Genomic DNA, 15597 nt, shown 5'->3' on the forward strand with positions numbered 1-15597 from the left:
CCAACATGGACAAAAACCATGTTGGATGGGAGCAGTAGTGAGGGGAACTCAGTGAAAATGCTGGCTTATCCAACTTCTTGAGCTCATCTAGCCAATATTAACGCAAAACCCATAGTAATCCGAAGTTGGGGGCGGGGAGCTATACTGCTGGTGCCTCGTCTCCTTTCACTTGCCAGCTCTCCATTTGATGGCTGGGATGGAGGATAACCGCAGGTTTCCTGGCTTACTTGTACAATGTGTAGTAGCTCAGCTGCCTTCTTGTTACCCCTTCAAAGTACTAGAGGGGCAAGCATTTAAGTGTTACTAGAGATGCTTGCAGAGATTTCTGAAATTAAAAAGGTGCTACTCTGTATGCATATGCAGTTGAGAGCTGGTGGGGCTTCTTACCTACAGCTCTTCCTGTCTGTACAACATTCCGACTGGTAGTAACCATGGCATTGCCAATCTTCTTGCCCCGTTCACTATTCTGAACTGAACTAAGCAAAGAAGAAAATACAGCATCATAAATGTGATTTTTTAAAGGAACATGAGATGTGTAGAGTTGATTTTATCAGTTAAGGCATTAATGTAAAGCGATGACCAGATGTCTAGTCCAGAAGTATTCAGTTTTTCACAATATGAGCATCAGACCTGGAGTGATTCTAGTAGCTGTTTATATAACAATCACTTCTTCCTAGAGTACAGAGCCCCAGCTGAAACTAGAAGTCAGCCCACAAATTTAATAAAGCAACATAAGCATATTCAGAAATGGTACTTACTGTGATAATCTTAATTTTACATCTGAAACTGAATATTGACCTTGGAATGGATGACTGAAAAGCATTTAGAAACCAAAGAACAAGGGAGAGAAAACAAGATAAGAATTACAAATGTTACTTGTGTTGCCTATAACAAAAAGCCATAATTTGCTCAAACCTGAAATATTTGAACAAAAAACCACTCCCATTCTAATCTTGCTGGGGACAAGGGAGAGAGACATAAGTAGGCCACTGAAGAGTGAACAAAAATGTTAGTCATACAGTCCATCTTGGAATATCTTTCCAAGGCTACAAACCAGCTTGTCCACTTCCCCCCCTTACTAAATGCCAATTCCTCTCTGTCGTCTTCCATTCATGGAGTCTTCAAGGGATTCCCTGATCTAAAGCATTCCATGCTGAACTGCATACCATTTGCTTTCAGTCTTGTCCCTTCTCCCACGCTCCCAACTTCATAGAGTAACCATTATTGTAATGGCAACCACAACCAAATACTTGTTTGCCCCTCTAAGAAACAATTTATAGTGCTAATGAAGCAGAACATGCAATGAACTGGAACCACAAAAACAGTACCCAGAGCTACATTCAGAAGCTGAGGTCAAGGTGGCAATATGAAAAGTGATCCTAATAGGTGCCCAGATCTACACATTCAAAGTACTTTCCTTCTCAATGCTATAATTGCTTCTAACTGCAGCAATAGCACCTAAGAAAAAACTGGTTTAAATGCCTTTAAAACAAAAAGTGTAACTTTCTGTGTATGATGGGATTCACACCAAACTTCTTTCTGTCTCAACTCTTCCTCCTTTCCCTTCTGTAATTCCCTTCTGCATGAGGAAACTTGTGATTAAAATAATACACCACTCTAAAAACAAATAAAACATCAAGATAGAAGCAGCACAAAATATCCATTAAAATGGTCCTTAGACCAGAAATGGGCCATAAAACAGCTAAAGAGCCAGTTTGGTGTAGTGGTTAAGAGCAGTGGGACTCATATGGAGGCTTTGTCAGTTTCACCTCCCCATCTAGGAGGCAAAGAGGAAATTAGCAAACCCTCTGAGGAGCAATCTTTGCTGGCTCTGTAGAGAGGGGAAATTGACAATGCCTTTTGATCTCTTTTAAAACTCAGCTTCCTGGCTAACATTGCAACTCCCTACATGTGCTCCTCCTCATGTAATTCATCTCTTGTAGCTCTCAGTTTTAGTCATCCGTTTGTCTTAAAGGGAATGGAACTGCTCCATTACTTCATAAGGCTTTTGTAAGAAATGCTACCAAGATGTATATAAAATGCCCTGACTGCTCAAGTTGTTGCATAAATGCTATCAATTAAGATTTGTTCATCTGTGATTTCAGGGAGGAGGGACACTCAAGGACTTTTTAATTGTTGCTTTTCTCAATATATTTCATATATTTTGTCTTCTGAGCCACATTCCCTTTTAGCTGCTTTGGTAGGTCCACCTCTGTTTCTTTCCTTCCCCAGGTGATCCCAACCATTCAGGAATTTTCTTAATACGTGGATGCTGCATACATAATCAGATTTGGATAGTTACAAGCATCCCCAAAAGCAAATTCCAGCCACATAGGGTAATAGTTCTTTTACTATGGCCACTACTGCCTGATTCACCAGCTCTGCTTTCTTAGACAATCTGGCCATACTGATCCAAGCTTCTGTAACCCTAAAAGTTGGATTACTGTAACATGCTCTATTTTGGGCTGCCCGTGAAAACAAACTGGAAACTGCAGCTGGTCCAGAATGTGGCAGCCTGATTACTGTCAGGGGCTAGCCAATGGGAACATATGTTGACAATTCTGAAACAGCTACACTGAATGCCAGTTCAATTCTAAATTCAATTGAAGTTCAATTTCAAAGCCCTTCATGGCCTGGGACTCACCTATCTTGACTGTCTCCTCCCATATGGTCTGTGCACCTGCTGGCTGTTTGTCCATTCAACCTGGCCTGCCTGGTGTTGACCAGGGCCTGGGCCTTTTCCATCACATCTCCCACATGCAGAGGTGAAGGGAGGCCCCTCATTGAAGATTTTCAGAAGGTGCTGCAAGGCTTGTTTATTTGCCAGGGCTTTTGATGGGGCATGAACAGTGTGCAACTGGTGTGGGGGGAGCTATTTGGGGTTTTTGTTTGGTTTAAATCCAATGTTTTAATAGCTGCTTTTAAGCCATTCTGAGCCAAGAGGAAAGGCAGGGTATAAATCTTTTAATAATATAAAGACTGCTGAAATCTAGCCAATCAATTCTTTTACAGCCAAAGAGGATGGACTTTTGACACTGATGTCTGTTGTGAAATGGGCCTTAAAATTTGGCTCAGTTGTAAACAAACACACAAGACTTAGTTTCTTACCTAGGATTTACCTCTGCAAGAGCTGGGTGTTTATTGCTGTTCCATACTCTGTAATTGTGTGTATTCCTCCAAGCTGTTATGAAGGTTGTTCCGAAGTCTGACAATATTTTTTCATTGTCTAATAAATAGAATAGATACACTAAATAGTTCTGTAGCATTTTACACACTCAGTATGTATTTGTATGTACTAAGAAAAAATCCAACTGTGTCTGTACGGGAATACTATACATGGAATAGATTAATGGAGGACAGTAGCAGTTCAACAAGCTAGCTGACTGCTACTGAAAAGTCAGTCTCTGTTACTTTTTCCCAGGTTTGTAGTTTACCACCCACCATGTAGGCAGATATGCATGAGGTTGTCTCTAATTACTTGCATGAAAATCTGCGGGTGTATAAAGGGAAATAAATGTTCACCACCCCCTTGCATTTAAGCCTATACTTTTACATGGGCCAACGTATCTAGAAAAGAATGTGGGCATGGATGTGAATCTACACTCAGTGCAGAGTAAGCAAACTGATTTTGTTTTGCAAGACAAAACCGCCGCTCACCCTTCAGAAAACTCATTACAATGTAAACATCTGAACAAACAGGAATCCTGCCATGCTTTCTAGATCTATTATTCTACCATCAAAAGATAAAAATGTCAGCAAAAATAAAAAGGTTTTAATTTATAAAATCACTGAGAAACAGTAACACTCTTTAAAGCCAAGCTATCTATCTGATGAGACATGAGAATAAAATGCAGAGAAATGGCTTTGGAAGAAATGTGGAATAAGAATAAATTCTCAACTCAGCAGCACGTTGCGAGGCTGGACAGTCCCTTCCCATGCATCTAGGGCACACCCTGGCCCCTATCATAAGCTTACTAGGAAAAATGAGTTAGAAGAGGGAGTGGATGGGGACGAGGACAGTCATGTATGCCTCTCCCCTGCACACCTGGGAAAAACGGTGGGCTAAAAATGGGCACCAAAACTATGGAACTCCCCCGCCCCGCCCCGCCCCCAGCAAGATCTGCCCGACTTTCTGTCCTTGTCTTCCACCAGCGGTCAAGACTTCCTTGTTTCATTTGGCACATCCCCCAATACATTCTTACTGGCCCTCCTCCCTGGTTGTGTGTGTGCTTATATGTCAGTATGTTTTTTAGTGTATTTATTTATATATTTTAAATGTAATTTTAATTATCTGTTGTTTGCCACCTTGGGGATCCTATTTTGGGTGAAAAGGCAGTATATAAATATTTTAAAGAAATATAAAAATAAATAAACATGCAATTTTAAAAGATACACAACAAATAGGGGGTCTTCAGCAAGTGACTCCCTCAGCTTCAACCCCCATCTATAACACTACTGACTTACCTTGTAAATGATAACAAGATGACACAAGCTTTCAGCACACTGCAGCAGACACATGCTGAAGCACTACTATTATTATTATTATCATGACGTATTAGCAAAACAATTATAAAATATTTTGGCAAGTGCCAGGGTGGCAGATGGCGCAGTAGAAACAGATCACAGTATGTAGGCAAGCACACCCCCTCCCCACAACCCAGTAGCTTTCACACATGTATCCCTAACAATAAGCACGAGAAATGTGTACTGTCAAAAAAACCCATCTTTTTTCATGGAGACAGATTCTTCCGCAGATACTACCCTCCATGCTTGGGCAGTGACCTGGCCGATGCATGCTGGGGAAGGGGGGAGGGAATACAAACAACTTCCATTTTTTAAAGATGGTGTCACAACTGTCATCTGTGTACAAACCAGGTATGACCCTTCTTCTTGAATTTTCCTTTTCCTTCCTCGCCACTAGACATTTCTAAGTGTTATGTGAAATGAATAAAATGCTTATAGGAATTAAAAGGAGAAACAATGGTACCAGAGCTTACCTGGAAGAAGTGTAGCAGCCAGCAGTGCATGGAGATAAGAGCCAAACTGGGCCCGGATCCACTCATCTCCTCCTTCCCAGCCAGTGCCGTCCAGGAATACATCGTCCCTGTTCTCCGTTACATGTTTCACCAGGTAGTCTGCAAACCTCAGGTCAGCTGTTGTGGGATTCAGAACCTTCCTGAGCTCTGGGTCATGGATCTGAACAAGAGCTTCTTCAATCTGTTGGGAATGGACCAAAATGAAAAAACAGTCCAGAACAAAACAAGTAGGACTTTTCTTTTAAGAAAGCAACAAATTTCCCTAGTATAATATACCACAGCTGATGTCAGATAGTATATCATTTGGAGATGTATGCTCTGCCTGAAGGCATAAGGCAGCATATCAGTGAAGCCTCTGTGCATTGTACCTCACTATCATCTATGGCTTCTCTTCAGTTCCACCAATCACGTGTTTTATCCTTGTGGTAAACTGTGGTATGAATTGTACAGGTGGATCTGGGGGGGAGGGTGGGGTTATTTTAGTCTGCTGGGTAGAGCTGGTTAAAGCGCTCCTTGTCCCTTCCAGCTCAGCAAGGGCAGTTACAGCTGGAAGTACCAGTGGCGATGAAGAGACACTCCATGCAACCACGACAATCTATATAATGAACTGTTCTGCAAGTTATTATATGAGATAGTGGAAGGTTGTTTCAAGCAATTACCATGTGGGAACCACCATATATGTTAGCTTGTGTGAATGCAAAGCATCATTAGTTTTACTCTGACGAAGTCTGATGCATCTGACGAAGAGAGCTGTGGTTCTCGAAAGCTTATGCTACAATAAAGTTGGTTAGTCTTAAAGGTGCTACTGGACTTTTTACTATTTTGCAACTACAAACTAACATGGCTAACTCCTCTGGATCTAGTTTTACTCTGGCATTTGAAAAAAAAAAGCCCCAATGCAGCTTGCAAATAACTTTTCAGATGAGCTTGCTACCTGCTAACAGGAAACCAAATCAGATCTGGTTTTACTGGAAATCTTCCAGCTGGGAAACTATTTATTTATTTCAAAACATATAATTTGCCTTATCTTCCCCCTTAAGGCAAATATTAGACAGTAAAATTAATTGCATTTTGAAAGTGTCATTGTTAATTTGCTATAACCACACCACCAACAACAAACAAATTATAGCAGCAGCTGCCTATAAACTGAAAACTCAGTAAAGAAAAAAAAAGTCTCATTGCACAATAAGAGTTTCTTTACATCAGCTTCTTATCGCCTTTGGAAGGTAACCTGGCCTCATTGTTCAGTGTGTTCCAAGAGCAATTAATGGTGTTTTCTGACGCTGTACAGGGAAAGGATTCATACCTCTACAATGGCATCACTTAGATGCTTCTGCTGGTGGAAGAGGATGTTGGTGGCTCCTGCAACAAAACCACGAATGGTTACATCAGAGAGGAGGTGGTGCTGCTGCAGTGCCATGTATGGTAAGCAAAGATATCCCTGGAACAGAAAAGAGAATCGATTAACGACAAAGGAAAAACAAAAGGCTTGAGGGGAAAGTGATGTGTTCTTAAATGCTCTAATAAGCAACAAACAACAGAAAGATCTAACATATTTACTTATTTAGTTATTATAATCTGTACTAACTGCTCCCACCACCACTGCAGAATTCATGTTTATACTTACTGCACAGGAATAGTGTTGCTTAATTTAGCAGCACGGTATCAAACTATCAGGGAACAACTAGACGGCTATAGGGCCTTTAGGATAGTTCAGATACAAAGCTTGGTTTGTAGCTACATGGTCAATGCCTGTGCTCCCATTAAATCCCAGTTGATTCATGAATTCTGCTATAGTGCAAATAGTTTGCCATCTGAACTAGAGCTTGCACTCCGCATTTACGACCGGACTGGCCTCAAACTGGATTTTGCAATCCTAGTTTGGAAGAGAAACTCAGACCATTCTTTGCTGGTTCAAACGTAACAGCAAACTAATTTGTGGCAAAACTTCCTAACTGACCGTGTGGAGTGCATGAGCATAAGGCTCATTCAAAAAGCACCAAAGCACCACCTCTTAAGTCCAGTCTCTTCATTTTTGTACAGCACAGCTTGGCGATGCCAAGTTACCATGGGAACAAAACTGTCCTACTGTAAGTCCAGTTATGATGATCTTTGGATACTGAATAAAGGGCTGAAATTATATAGATAGATGTACAATCTTGTACAACCAAGTAATAATAAATAGCTACTTTTTAAAAGCATAAAGTTTTAACAGGAAAATATGACCGCTCCCTGTAATTCTCCTCTGGTTACTCACTTTTATAAGTGTCCTCCTTGCTTCCCACAATGTGGTCACAAAGAGATTTAAACACAGAGAAATTCAGTTGTAGACAACTCCCTCAAATTGCAGTAGGGCACATTTATAAAACTGAATAGCCATGAAGAATGACAGGGAGGCCACCTTTATAGTGAATGCAGTCACTCCATAAACGTCATTGTATAAACTTGCTCAAAGAGAAATCCATACTACTTCAGAGGCAGAATTTCACAAAGTAAAGATTACAGAGCAAATGGCTGATAATCTTGTGCCTCATATTTCCTATTCTTATGCCATCAATTCTGTTACTACTTTCCAAAAAAGTTTACTGTTTTTTAAGTCTTTGAACAAAGTACTTTTATGTAGATTACACCCTGATTTCAAAGGCTAGCACTTAAGGCATAATAGTTGAAAATTATAAATAGAGCCAGTAACGCCAGCCCATTTCCAGCTACTGCCTTGTAAAAAAATTGGCATTTGACAAGAACGGGCTGCAAGCACACAGAACAAAACTGGGAGAAAAGGAAGCACATGGCAAAATGCCTAGGAAACAAAGACAAGAATTCCTGTAACACACAGCTCTGGAACCACCGGCAGATTGCTCCGCATGTTGATTAGTGCTTCAGACATCACAGAAGATCGACACATTCCCTGACTTGCAAAGATGGTTTTGAAAAGCAAGAGTTAAATTCATGAACAGCATCCTTAAAGGTGCTTTATAGCCACAATGGTTAAAAAATGGGCTCTCTCATGTTCAGAAGTTTCTGCACCTTTTCTGAGCGATAGTTCATGGCCCTTTCATTTAATGGATTTGTGTGTTGACCTTGCAACCCCTGAGCCACGAGAATCTCATGGCTGTTAACACGTGGCAGGCACCAGAAACTGATGACGTGGGGCAAGTGTTGGGCTGGACCCCAGATCCACTAAGAGGCTCATTAAGTAACAACAAGCATTGCTTCTTTGACTGGTGTGACATCTGTCTGTGCCCTGAACTGTACAGGCACGTCCAAGAATTCCCACTGATGGCATAGAGACTCTGGAGTGGTCCCTCAGCTCATTGGTGTCATTCCCCTTTACAGTTCAGAGGTCTTCCTTGGACAAGTTTTCCAAAGGACCCCCAAAAGGTGGACATCTTCAGCCTTAACATCACAGCTGCTCAGCTTATACACCAGAACAGGGAGGTTTCAAAGACTGCCCCATACATTTACCTTCATATTTTGCCCTGTCAAGCTGGCAATGTCTTGCTGTAACTGTGGTAAATATACCATCACACTCAAAAGTCTGTCAAGGTGTAGACTGGTTGTCCAAAAGCAAAGCCTTTTTAATCAGCATCTATTCTTCATCTTATGAAGAAAAAAAAAGGAAAGCCTTAAAATTTTGGTAACTCTCTTACTAAAGGAATTACCTTGGTGAAGAGAGCTAAAGGCATGCCATACTGGTCCTCTTCTAAACCCGATATAAGGCCAGGAATGAACACTGTGTGCCCCGTGTTAGCTTGTGGCTGCACAGTAATTGGTATGCTTTCAGAGGCGGCCAATTCCTTTGGAAGGATTTCAGTCTGCCCTGCTATCACAGAAGGTTCTTCTTGTTCTTCCCCTTTCGAATTGGGGTCCTCCAAAACATTTGGATCTAAGGTTTCCCAGTCGCTCTCAGAGGACTCTGGAGAAGTGTGGGAAGGAGGTTTCAAATGCTGCCCCGTGTCATTGGGAGCTCGTGTTCTACTGGCGTGATCCTCAGACTGGGATTCAGGCACATCTGTCACCTGAGTCACCATTTCTTGGTTTACTGAGGAAGTTTGGCTTTCTTCAACCCTTCCCAGGTTTGTATTGTGGAGCTCCACAGCATTGAGTGAAACGTAGTCCTCCAAAGGAAGAGCAGTTTCCTGCTGGAGGACATCATCGGAAACACTCTTCCTTGGCCGGTACTGCGAACAGTCAGTAAGGCCGTGTTCTATCATACCTGGAACCAAAAGGTGCACAATTCAAACTCGATAGCATAATGGAAAGTGACTTTAGAATCGCAACACAACGTATTTCATTAGGTATCCTGATTTGGAGTGTTTCAGTGCTGAGGAAAGGGAGCATGATTCTTCCTCCCCTCAATATTAATCAAAATACCCTTTCCCAGTGGCTGGCTATTAGTGTGTGTGTGTGTGTGAATATATATGTATATTCCATTTTTCTCCACAACGGGGACTCGAACAGCTTATATCACTTTCTTCTCCTCTGTTTTACACTCAAAAGAACCTTGTGAGGCAGGAAAGTCTTGACAATATCCAAGCTTAGCCACTGCCAGTTTGGTGTAGTGGTTAAGAGCAACAGGACTCTAAGCTGGAGAACCGGGTTCAATTCCCCACTCCTCTGCTTGAAGCCAGCTGGGTGACCTTAGATCAGTCACAGCTCTCCAGAGCTCTCTCAGCCCCACCTACCTCACAGGGTGATTGTTGAGGGAATAATAAACCCTGAAGGGCGGTATATAAATCAAATATTATTATGATATATTATTACAGCCTCATTTCAGACATTACGTGAAAACCATGGATTTAGTTGAACTACAGCTACCATGATTATCTGAATGCAGGCCACACTACAAACTATGGCTCGTTAGGGTATCAACCTGGGCTGTTAAGTCAGGGTATGAAGCTGGTTTATTAACTATGGTTTTCACATTATTTCTAAATGTAGATGTTCTGGCTTGTTCCCTGGTGGCAGCCTCCCAGGCTACAGGGTGAAAGCAAAGTCAAGGCAAAAACCAGGATTTGTGCATCGTAAGCTGAATCCTGGTTTCACAGGCTACCTATATTTAAAATAAACCATGGTTTTGTGAGGTGTCAAAACTGAGCCATTTTGTATTGTTTATATTGCTGGTAGTATGCATGTTTCCTAAAGGAAGCTGCTCTTAACATAGTCCCATATGCTACTCTACCAAATAAATGTGAAAGAAACAATAACAGTGGAGAGAAAAAAAAAAGCATTCTCACCAGGAAAGAGTGATAACACAGTCAGTAATGCTCCCACCAACCTATTCACTGGTGAAACATAAAACAGAACCTGAAAGAGAAGGGAGGGGGATTTGACAGTGTTAATTCTGAGAGAAGAAGCAGCAGGAACAAAAAACAGCCATTGCCAATTCACACAGTCAAAAATGACAGCAATTAACAGGAAATGCTCCTTTGACGTGAGTCGAAGGGCCTCTTATTCAGATGGATGTTGAAAGACTACACACAACCAGCATGGAGAACGCTCAAGAACTGGAAGTTATAACTACCAATTTATGGTTTATACTAACTCTAGATAAAGTGATGATAACAGGAAAATCAGCAGTGGTCAAATAGAACACTCAAGGGAGATCCCCTAATGCCAACTGTAGCATTAACAGAATAAATAGAGCAGAATAGCAAATTTCTGTATTTGTATCCTGTGCTGTTGGCACTTCCTGAAATATGTAGACCACATGATCTATGGCCTGGCCAGCACAGCTTTTTATTTCCCATTTCACTGGGATGACACTCGGAAGAACCATTACTCTCAGACAAGGCCCTGCCAAATTGCATGTGGATAGGACAAAGCATCTTTGTTTTACAGGTCATTAACGTTTCTGCTTGCAGTGTATGGCAGCCCCTCAAACGCAGCCAGCAGGGCAGATGATGTGATCAGGAGCCTCCAAGACCGGTGGGCACAATTACAGCACAGGGACAGAGGTTTTTGCATGCATCCCCGGAAGAGACAGGCAGCAGTACAGACACGAGAGCAGAGCTGACGTTGCAGAGGCCCAAGACAGGCAAGACAACAGAACAGGAGTCATCGTGTTGAGTGCACCCACTGCACTGGAAGATAGACACAGAAAGGCCTAGGGTCGCTGGTATTCTCAAAGTATTGTTACTGTCACAGCCCCTTCTTCATTTTTCATTGAGAGTCTAATTACATGTTACAAAGTCCAACCTTCTGACTGCATATTCCTAGCCATCTCTATATATTACATTCCATAGTTTAGCAAACCCGTTTTAATTCTTTCAACCATCTTAGGGAATTAAAGGATCTTACCTTTTTCTCTAAAAGAATCAACTTAAAAAGGATTAAGACCTTGAAAATTAAAAAAAAAATCTTTAAGTCACCAGTGCATTTGGTACCTACATTACTATTCCATTATAATATTTCCATTTGTTACTTCACAGTGGGAAATGATATAATGGTCTAAGCAATTTTGTACATGATACTTATGTATTTCATTTGCTTCAGGGTTTGGCATCTACATGAATTCAAACTGATCATCAGCTTACAGGAATTTATATGCATGTGTACTGTTTCACTTATATGAATATGAACTGTTTCACTCATTAGTTAGATCCAACGGTTCCCTTAAGTGAGAAATCTTCCACTGGTGAAAAGATTCCTTCCTCCAGTGTAGATTCCTCACTGAGCAAAAAGGAACCCCTGGACCAAACCCAACAGTTGTGTGGAACCTTCCCTTTTAATTACCACATGTGTGGCAGCTCTTTCAAACAGATCATTAACATTAACTAGACATCTGTAGCAAACAATTCAAGCAAATAATTCAAGATCAGGTTCTCACCCAACAATGGAACATATCACCTTTAGTACCAGAAATAGCACAATCGAAGTCCTCAGCAGGCAGCAGTGAAAACTTTCTATTCGTCTCCAGTGCTGCAGGTACAGCCATGTAAAGAGAGGCCTTTTTTTGCCATCAAGTCACAGCGCCCTCCAGAGGGCTTTTAAAGCAAGATTAATTCAGAGGTGGCTGGCCTGCCTCTGCAGAGCGACCCTAGACTTCCTTGGTGGTCTCCCACCACCAAGCTGTAGCATAGTGGCTGGGTTGTGAATCAGCGTTCTGCTAGTTCAACTCCCAGAACTGCCATGAACAGGTGGCCTTGGGGATAAGCAATTCCTCTCAGCTCCCCAGCTGTATTCTGGAGATAATAGTAATACTGACTTTTTCACCGCTCTGAGTGTAGCACTAATCTGTGTAGCACTAATCTGTCCAGAAGTATGTAAGCACACTGTTGTTGTTCTCCTCCTCCTCCAAATACTAACCAGGGCTGACCCTGCTTAGCTTCCAAGAACTGATGAGTTCCTGGGATATTCAGGTCAACACATAAAGAGATGCTTAGATAAGGAGAAAGACAATAACCAGGATGCAGAGACAATAATGACATTCAGACTACCTTTGGTGTGGATAATCAGAAAGGTGAATCTCTCTGCCTCAGGAGCAGCATTAGTTTTGACACCTGGCATAGGATCAGGCCAATGAACACCACAAAAATGGGCAGCAGCTTACAAGTGAAAATCTTTGTAACTTAATAAAAATATGTGGTGCATGATCTGAATTCATCACACATCTAGATCATGAGAAATACACACCTTGTGTTTAAACTGAAGGACAAGATCTCGTGGAGACAAACCTAAAAATGAGGAGAACAAAATAGTGAACTTGTTTTTTCCTGTTAGTAGGACTTCAAAACATAAAAAGTTATACATGTCTTGCTACACATATGGAGAAACTTGCCAGCAACATAACTGAAAGATTTCATAGTATTTTTCTATTATCTGACATTGAAAAATAGCCATTACATTGTTAACTGAACAGGAGTGTGAACTGGATTTTTTGAGTAAAGTTTTTGAATAACGATAGAAAGTGCATAGAAACTTTTACAAGCACTACATTTGAATTAGATTTAAACTAACAGAAAAATATATTCATACTATATAGTATAAAACAGCACAACTAAATTATATAATATCTCTTCTGTATAATATAATTACCTTAATTTATCTTAGTTTTAACCTAAATCTTTCCAGGTGTGAATTGGGTTTTAAATACCACTAAATGTTGTCTTTCCTCAATCAAATTCATCAGAAAAAGAAGATAATAAAAGTGTTGCAGAGCTTATCAATATATCTTTAATATTCTCGCTGCTTTTTTGAATGCACAGAGTTTTAAGGACCTAGCTGAGCAGCTCCCTTCACTGAGCAAATGGAATGCCAGGAATCCCACATAAAGGAGAAAAGTGAAGGGGGAAGATGTTGTGTAGCTAAATAGTTACTCAGTCCCATGACTGAAGGGAAAAGTAATCATAATAATTAGCAAGTTATTCAGGCAAACAAACTTGGAACTAGACATATATGCATTAAAAGTACTGTCAGAAACAAAACATTGGGCAGCTTGGTTTTATTTAGTAAGAGCCGCTTACCAAGGTAAACTTGTGAACCTTCCAGTGGGCTTCCTCCCAATGAGCTGTTCATATGTTCATAAAGCTCCTGTAAAAACATGGGTTTTGAAAGCACTGACAACATTTCATTTAGACAGCTAGCCTAAGAACCAGAAAGTAAATGAAAAGCCCAGCCTATTTCAAACCAAACTTCTGGATATTTGTATATTGAATCCCTACCTTAAGAATGGAAATTTGTGAGAAGTCCTTTTCTTCAAAATAGGCATGTGTAATCAGCTGCAGCTTTGCCTGGAGCAGCCCATACAGAGGCTTGCAAGAAAAACACATCATGTTCATGTTACATCCAGACAACAAAGGACCTTCAGGACACAACAGCTCCCCATCTATTGATCTAGTTGTCCAATTGCTCTGCACATTCTCTAGTCATATGCTCTCATCCGAATAGGCACGTATTAAAGAGAACACTAGTTTGCCGCTCTAATATTGTCATAATTTTAGATTTTTTTTAGTGGTACTGCTTTTACTCAATGTCTAGAATAAATTGGTACAATCAAATAATAAAGGGAAGGTAGGGCTACCCTGTTCCACTTATTTGCAAAGGTCAACCTCTTACCAGCTGACTTAGAACACACACGCTTTTCTGTACAGTTTCTCGAGTAATATCTGCCTGCCGCACTTTCAATGCCTAAAAAAAAAAGAATTTTTTATTACTGTAATTTTACTCATGTACAATTTAAAAACAAGTTCATGTAGAGATTTCCCCCGCCCACTAAAAAACCACAATTTATTTTTATTGAATCGCCTAAGATCAATAGACATTTTACAAAAATTAGTAGTACAAGGATGATGGGTGCTGTCTGCAAGCATTTACTCTGATCAAAGACAAGAAACATTAAGGAAGAGAAGGAAAGGGGGAGCGTCCATCAGGGAAAATACACATTCTAGGGAAGCACTGCAACTGAAGAGAATCTGATTTCAGGTGGGAGGGATTCAAGAGTTTGGAAACTACACAGGAAAAGATAAGAATAAGTTAAACTGGGAGATCAGAACTCGTTGAACAAAAGTTGCCGGGAGGAACATCTAGAGAAGACAGATGTGAATGGGTGAGACCACAGAGACAGGAAAGAAACTACAAAAACTTAAAGGAAGAGGAAACTAGTGAAGAGAATGCTATGGGGGGTGGGGTGTAATATGATCAGGACAGTAAATGGAAAATACAAGAGTTGGTTTTAAATCCTCAAGGATCAAAATCAAATTCCAGATATGCTCTTTCAGCAAGGTCCTAAAGTATACTTAAACATTTCACCCTGCACTTCCAAAGTAGTTTAAGTGTACTCTTAATAGGAGTTAGACATAATATTTCCCGGGCACTACAAGCTCAATGTTTCATCACTATCAGTAAAAATATATACTCTGCAAATCTATTTCATTGGTCAACCTCACAAACAGGGACAAACTTAGCCAATGCCAATGATTACCATTTTTAGCTTTGCTGTAAAACAACAATACCCTTACTTTTTAATGTAACTTTGGTTTGAATCCACTGGAGATCTCTGTAGATGGAAGGGGTTTCCATCCACAGAGCATGACTTTCCTGCTTCTTGTCTCCCATTGTAACCCCCAATATAACACCTACTCGCAAAATGCTGTTCCTGGGGGGAAATGAACAGCAGAAGAGAGTTGTATTGGGGGTCTGCAGCAGGAAAAGGGATTTGACAAAATTACTCCCCATCCATCCATGGAAAACCTCCACTGGATCCAAGCCTGTATCTTTCCTGGATTCATTTTGTTTTTTCACATGTACAATGGCTAACATTCTCACTCATTTATTGTAAAGCATTTGTGTTATCTTGCCCAGTTCTACTGGTAAAATCAGTTTTTAAAAAAATCAGTATTGCTCCATGAGCTTTTCAGCACAAGTAGGCAATTATAAATCTAATTTCCATTCAACTGTCCGTGCTTTGATAATCTAGGTAGTTATATGGATTTTAACAGATTCATTGATCAACTGTGCATAAGTTTGCATATGAATTAAAATATTCATTCTGTGGTGCGGCGAGCTTACTGTCTTTGGTGTTACATGATATCACAACAGGCACCCTCCTAAAAAAGGTAAT

The 15597-nt window shown here is 40.6% G+C and overlaps 1 protein-coding gene across 1 annotated transcript in view; it reads right to left on the bottom strand.

Annotated features, from left to right (window-relative positions):
* Positions 1 to 15597, bottom strand: part of AVL9 (AVL9 cell migration associated) — a 35746-nt gene that overhangs the window by 4708 nt on the left and 15441 nt on the right. The window contains exons 4-15 of the mRNA XM_054991668.1: positions 14094 to 14165; positions 13700 to 13789; positions 13502 to 13568; positions 12672 to 12712; positions 11337 to 11375; positions 10274 to 10343; positions 8699 to 9252; positions 6343 to 6477; positions 4998 to 5217; positions 3109 to 3226; positions 759 to 812; positions 388 to 476 (exon numbers count right to left, since the gene is read on the bottom strand). Of these exons, the coding sequence (XP_054847643.1) occupies positions 388 to 476; positions 759 to 812; positions 3109 to 3226; positions 4998 to 5217; positions 6343 to 6477; positions 8699 to 9252; positions 10274 to 10343; positions 11337 to 11375; positions 12672 to 12712; positions 13502 to 13568; positions 13700 to 13789; positions 14094 to 14165 (1549 nt within the window). The remainder of the gene's footprint in view (positions 1 to 387; positions 477 to 758; positions 813 to 3108; positions 3227 to 4997; positions 5218 to 6342; positions 6478 to 8698; positions 9253 to 10273; positions 10344 to 11336; positions 11376 to 12671; positions 12713 to 13501; positions 13569 to 13699; positions 13790 to 14093; positions 14166 to 15597) is intronic.

This window comes from Eublepharis macularius, chromosome 11 (assembly GCF_028583425.1).
Source record: "Eublepharis macularius isolate TG4126 chromosome 11, MPM_Emac_v1.0, whole genome shotgun sequence".
NCBI lineage: Eukaryota > Metazoa > Chordata > Lepidosauria > Squamata > Eublepharidae > Eublepharis > Eublepharis macularius.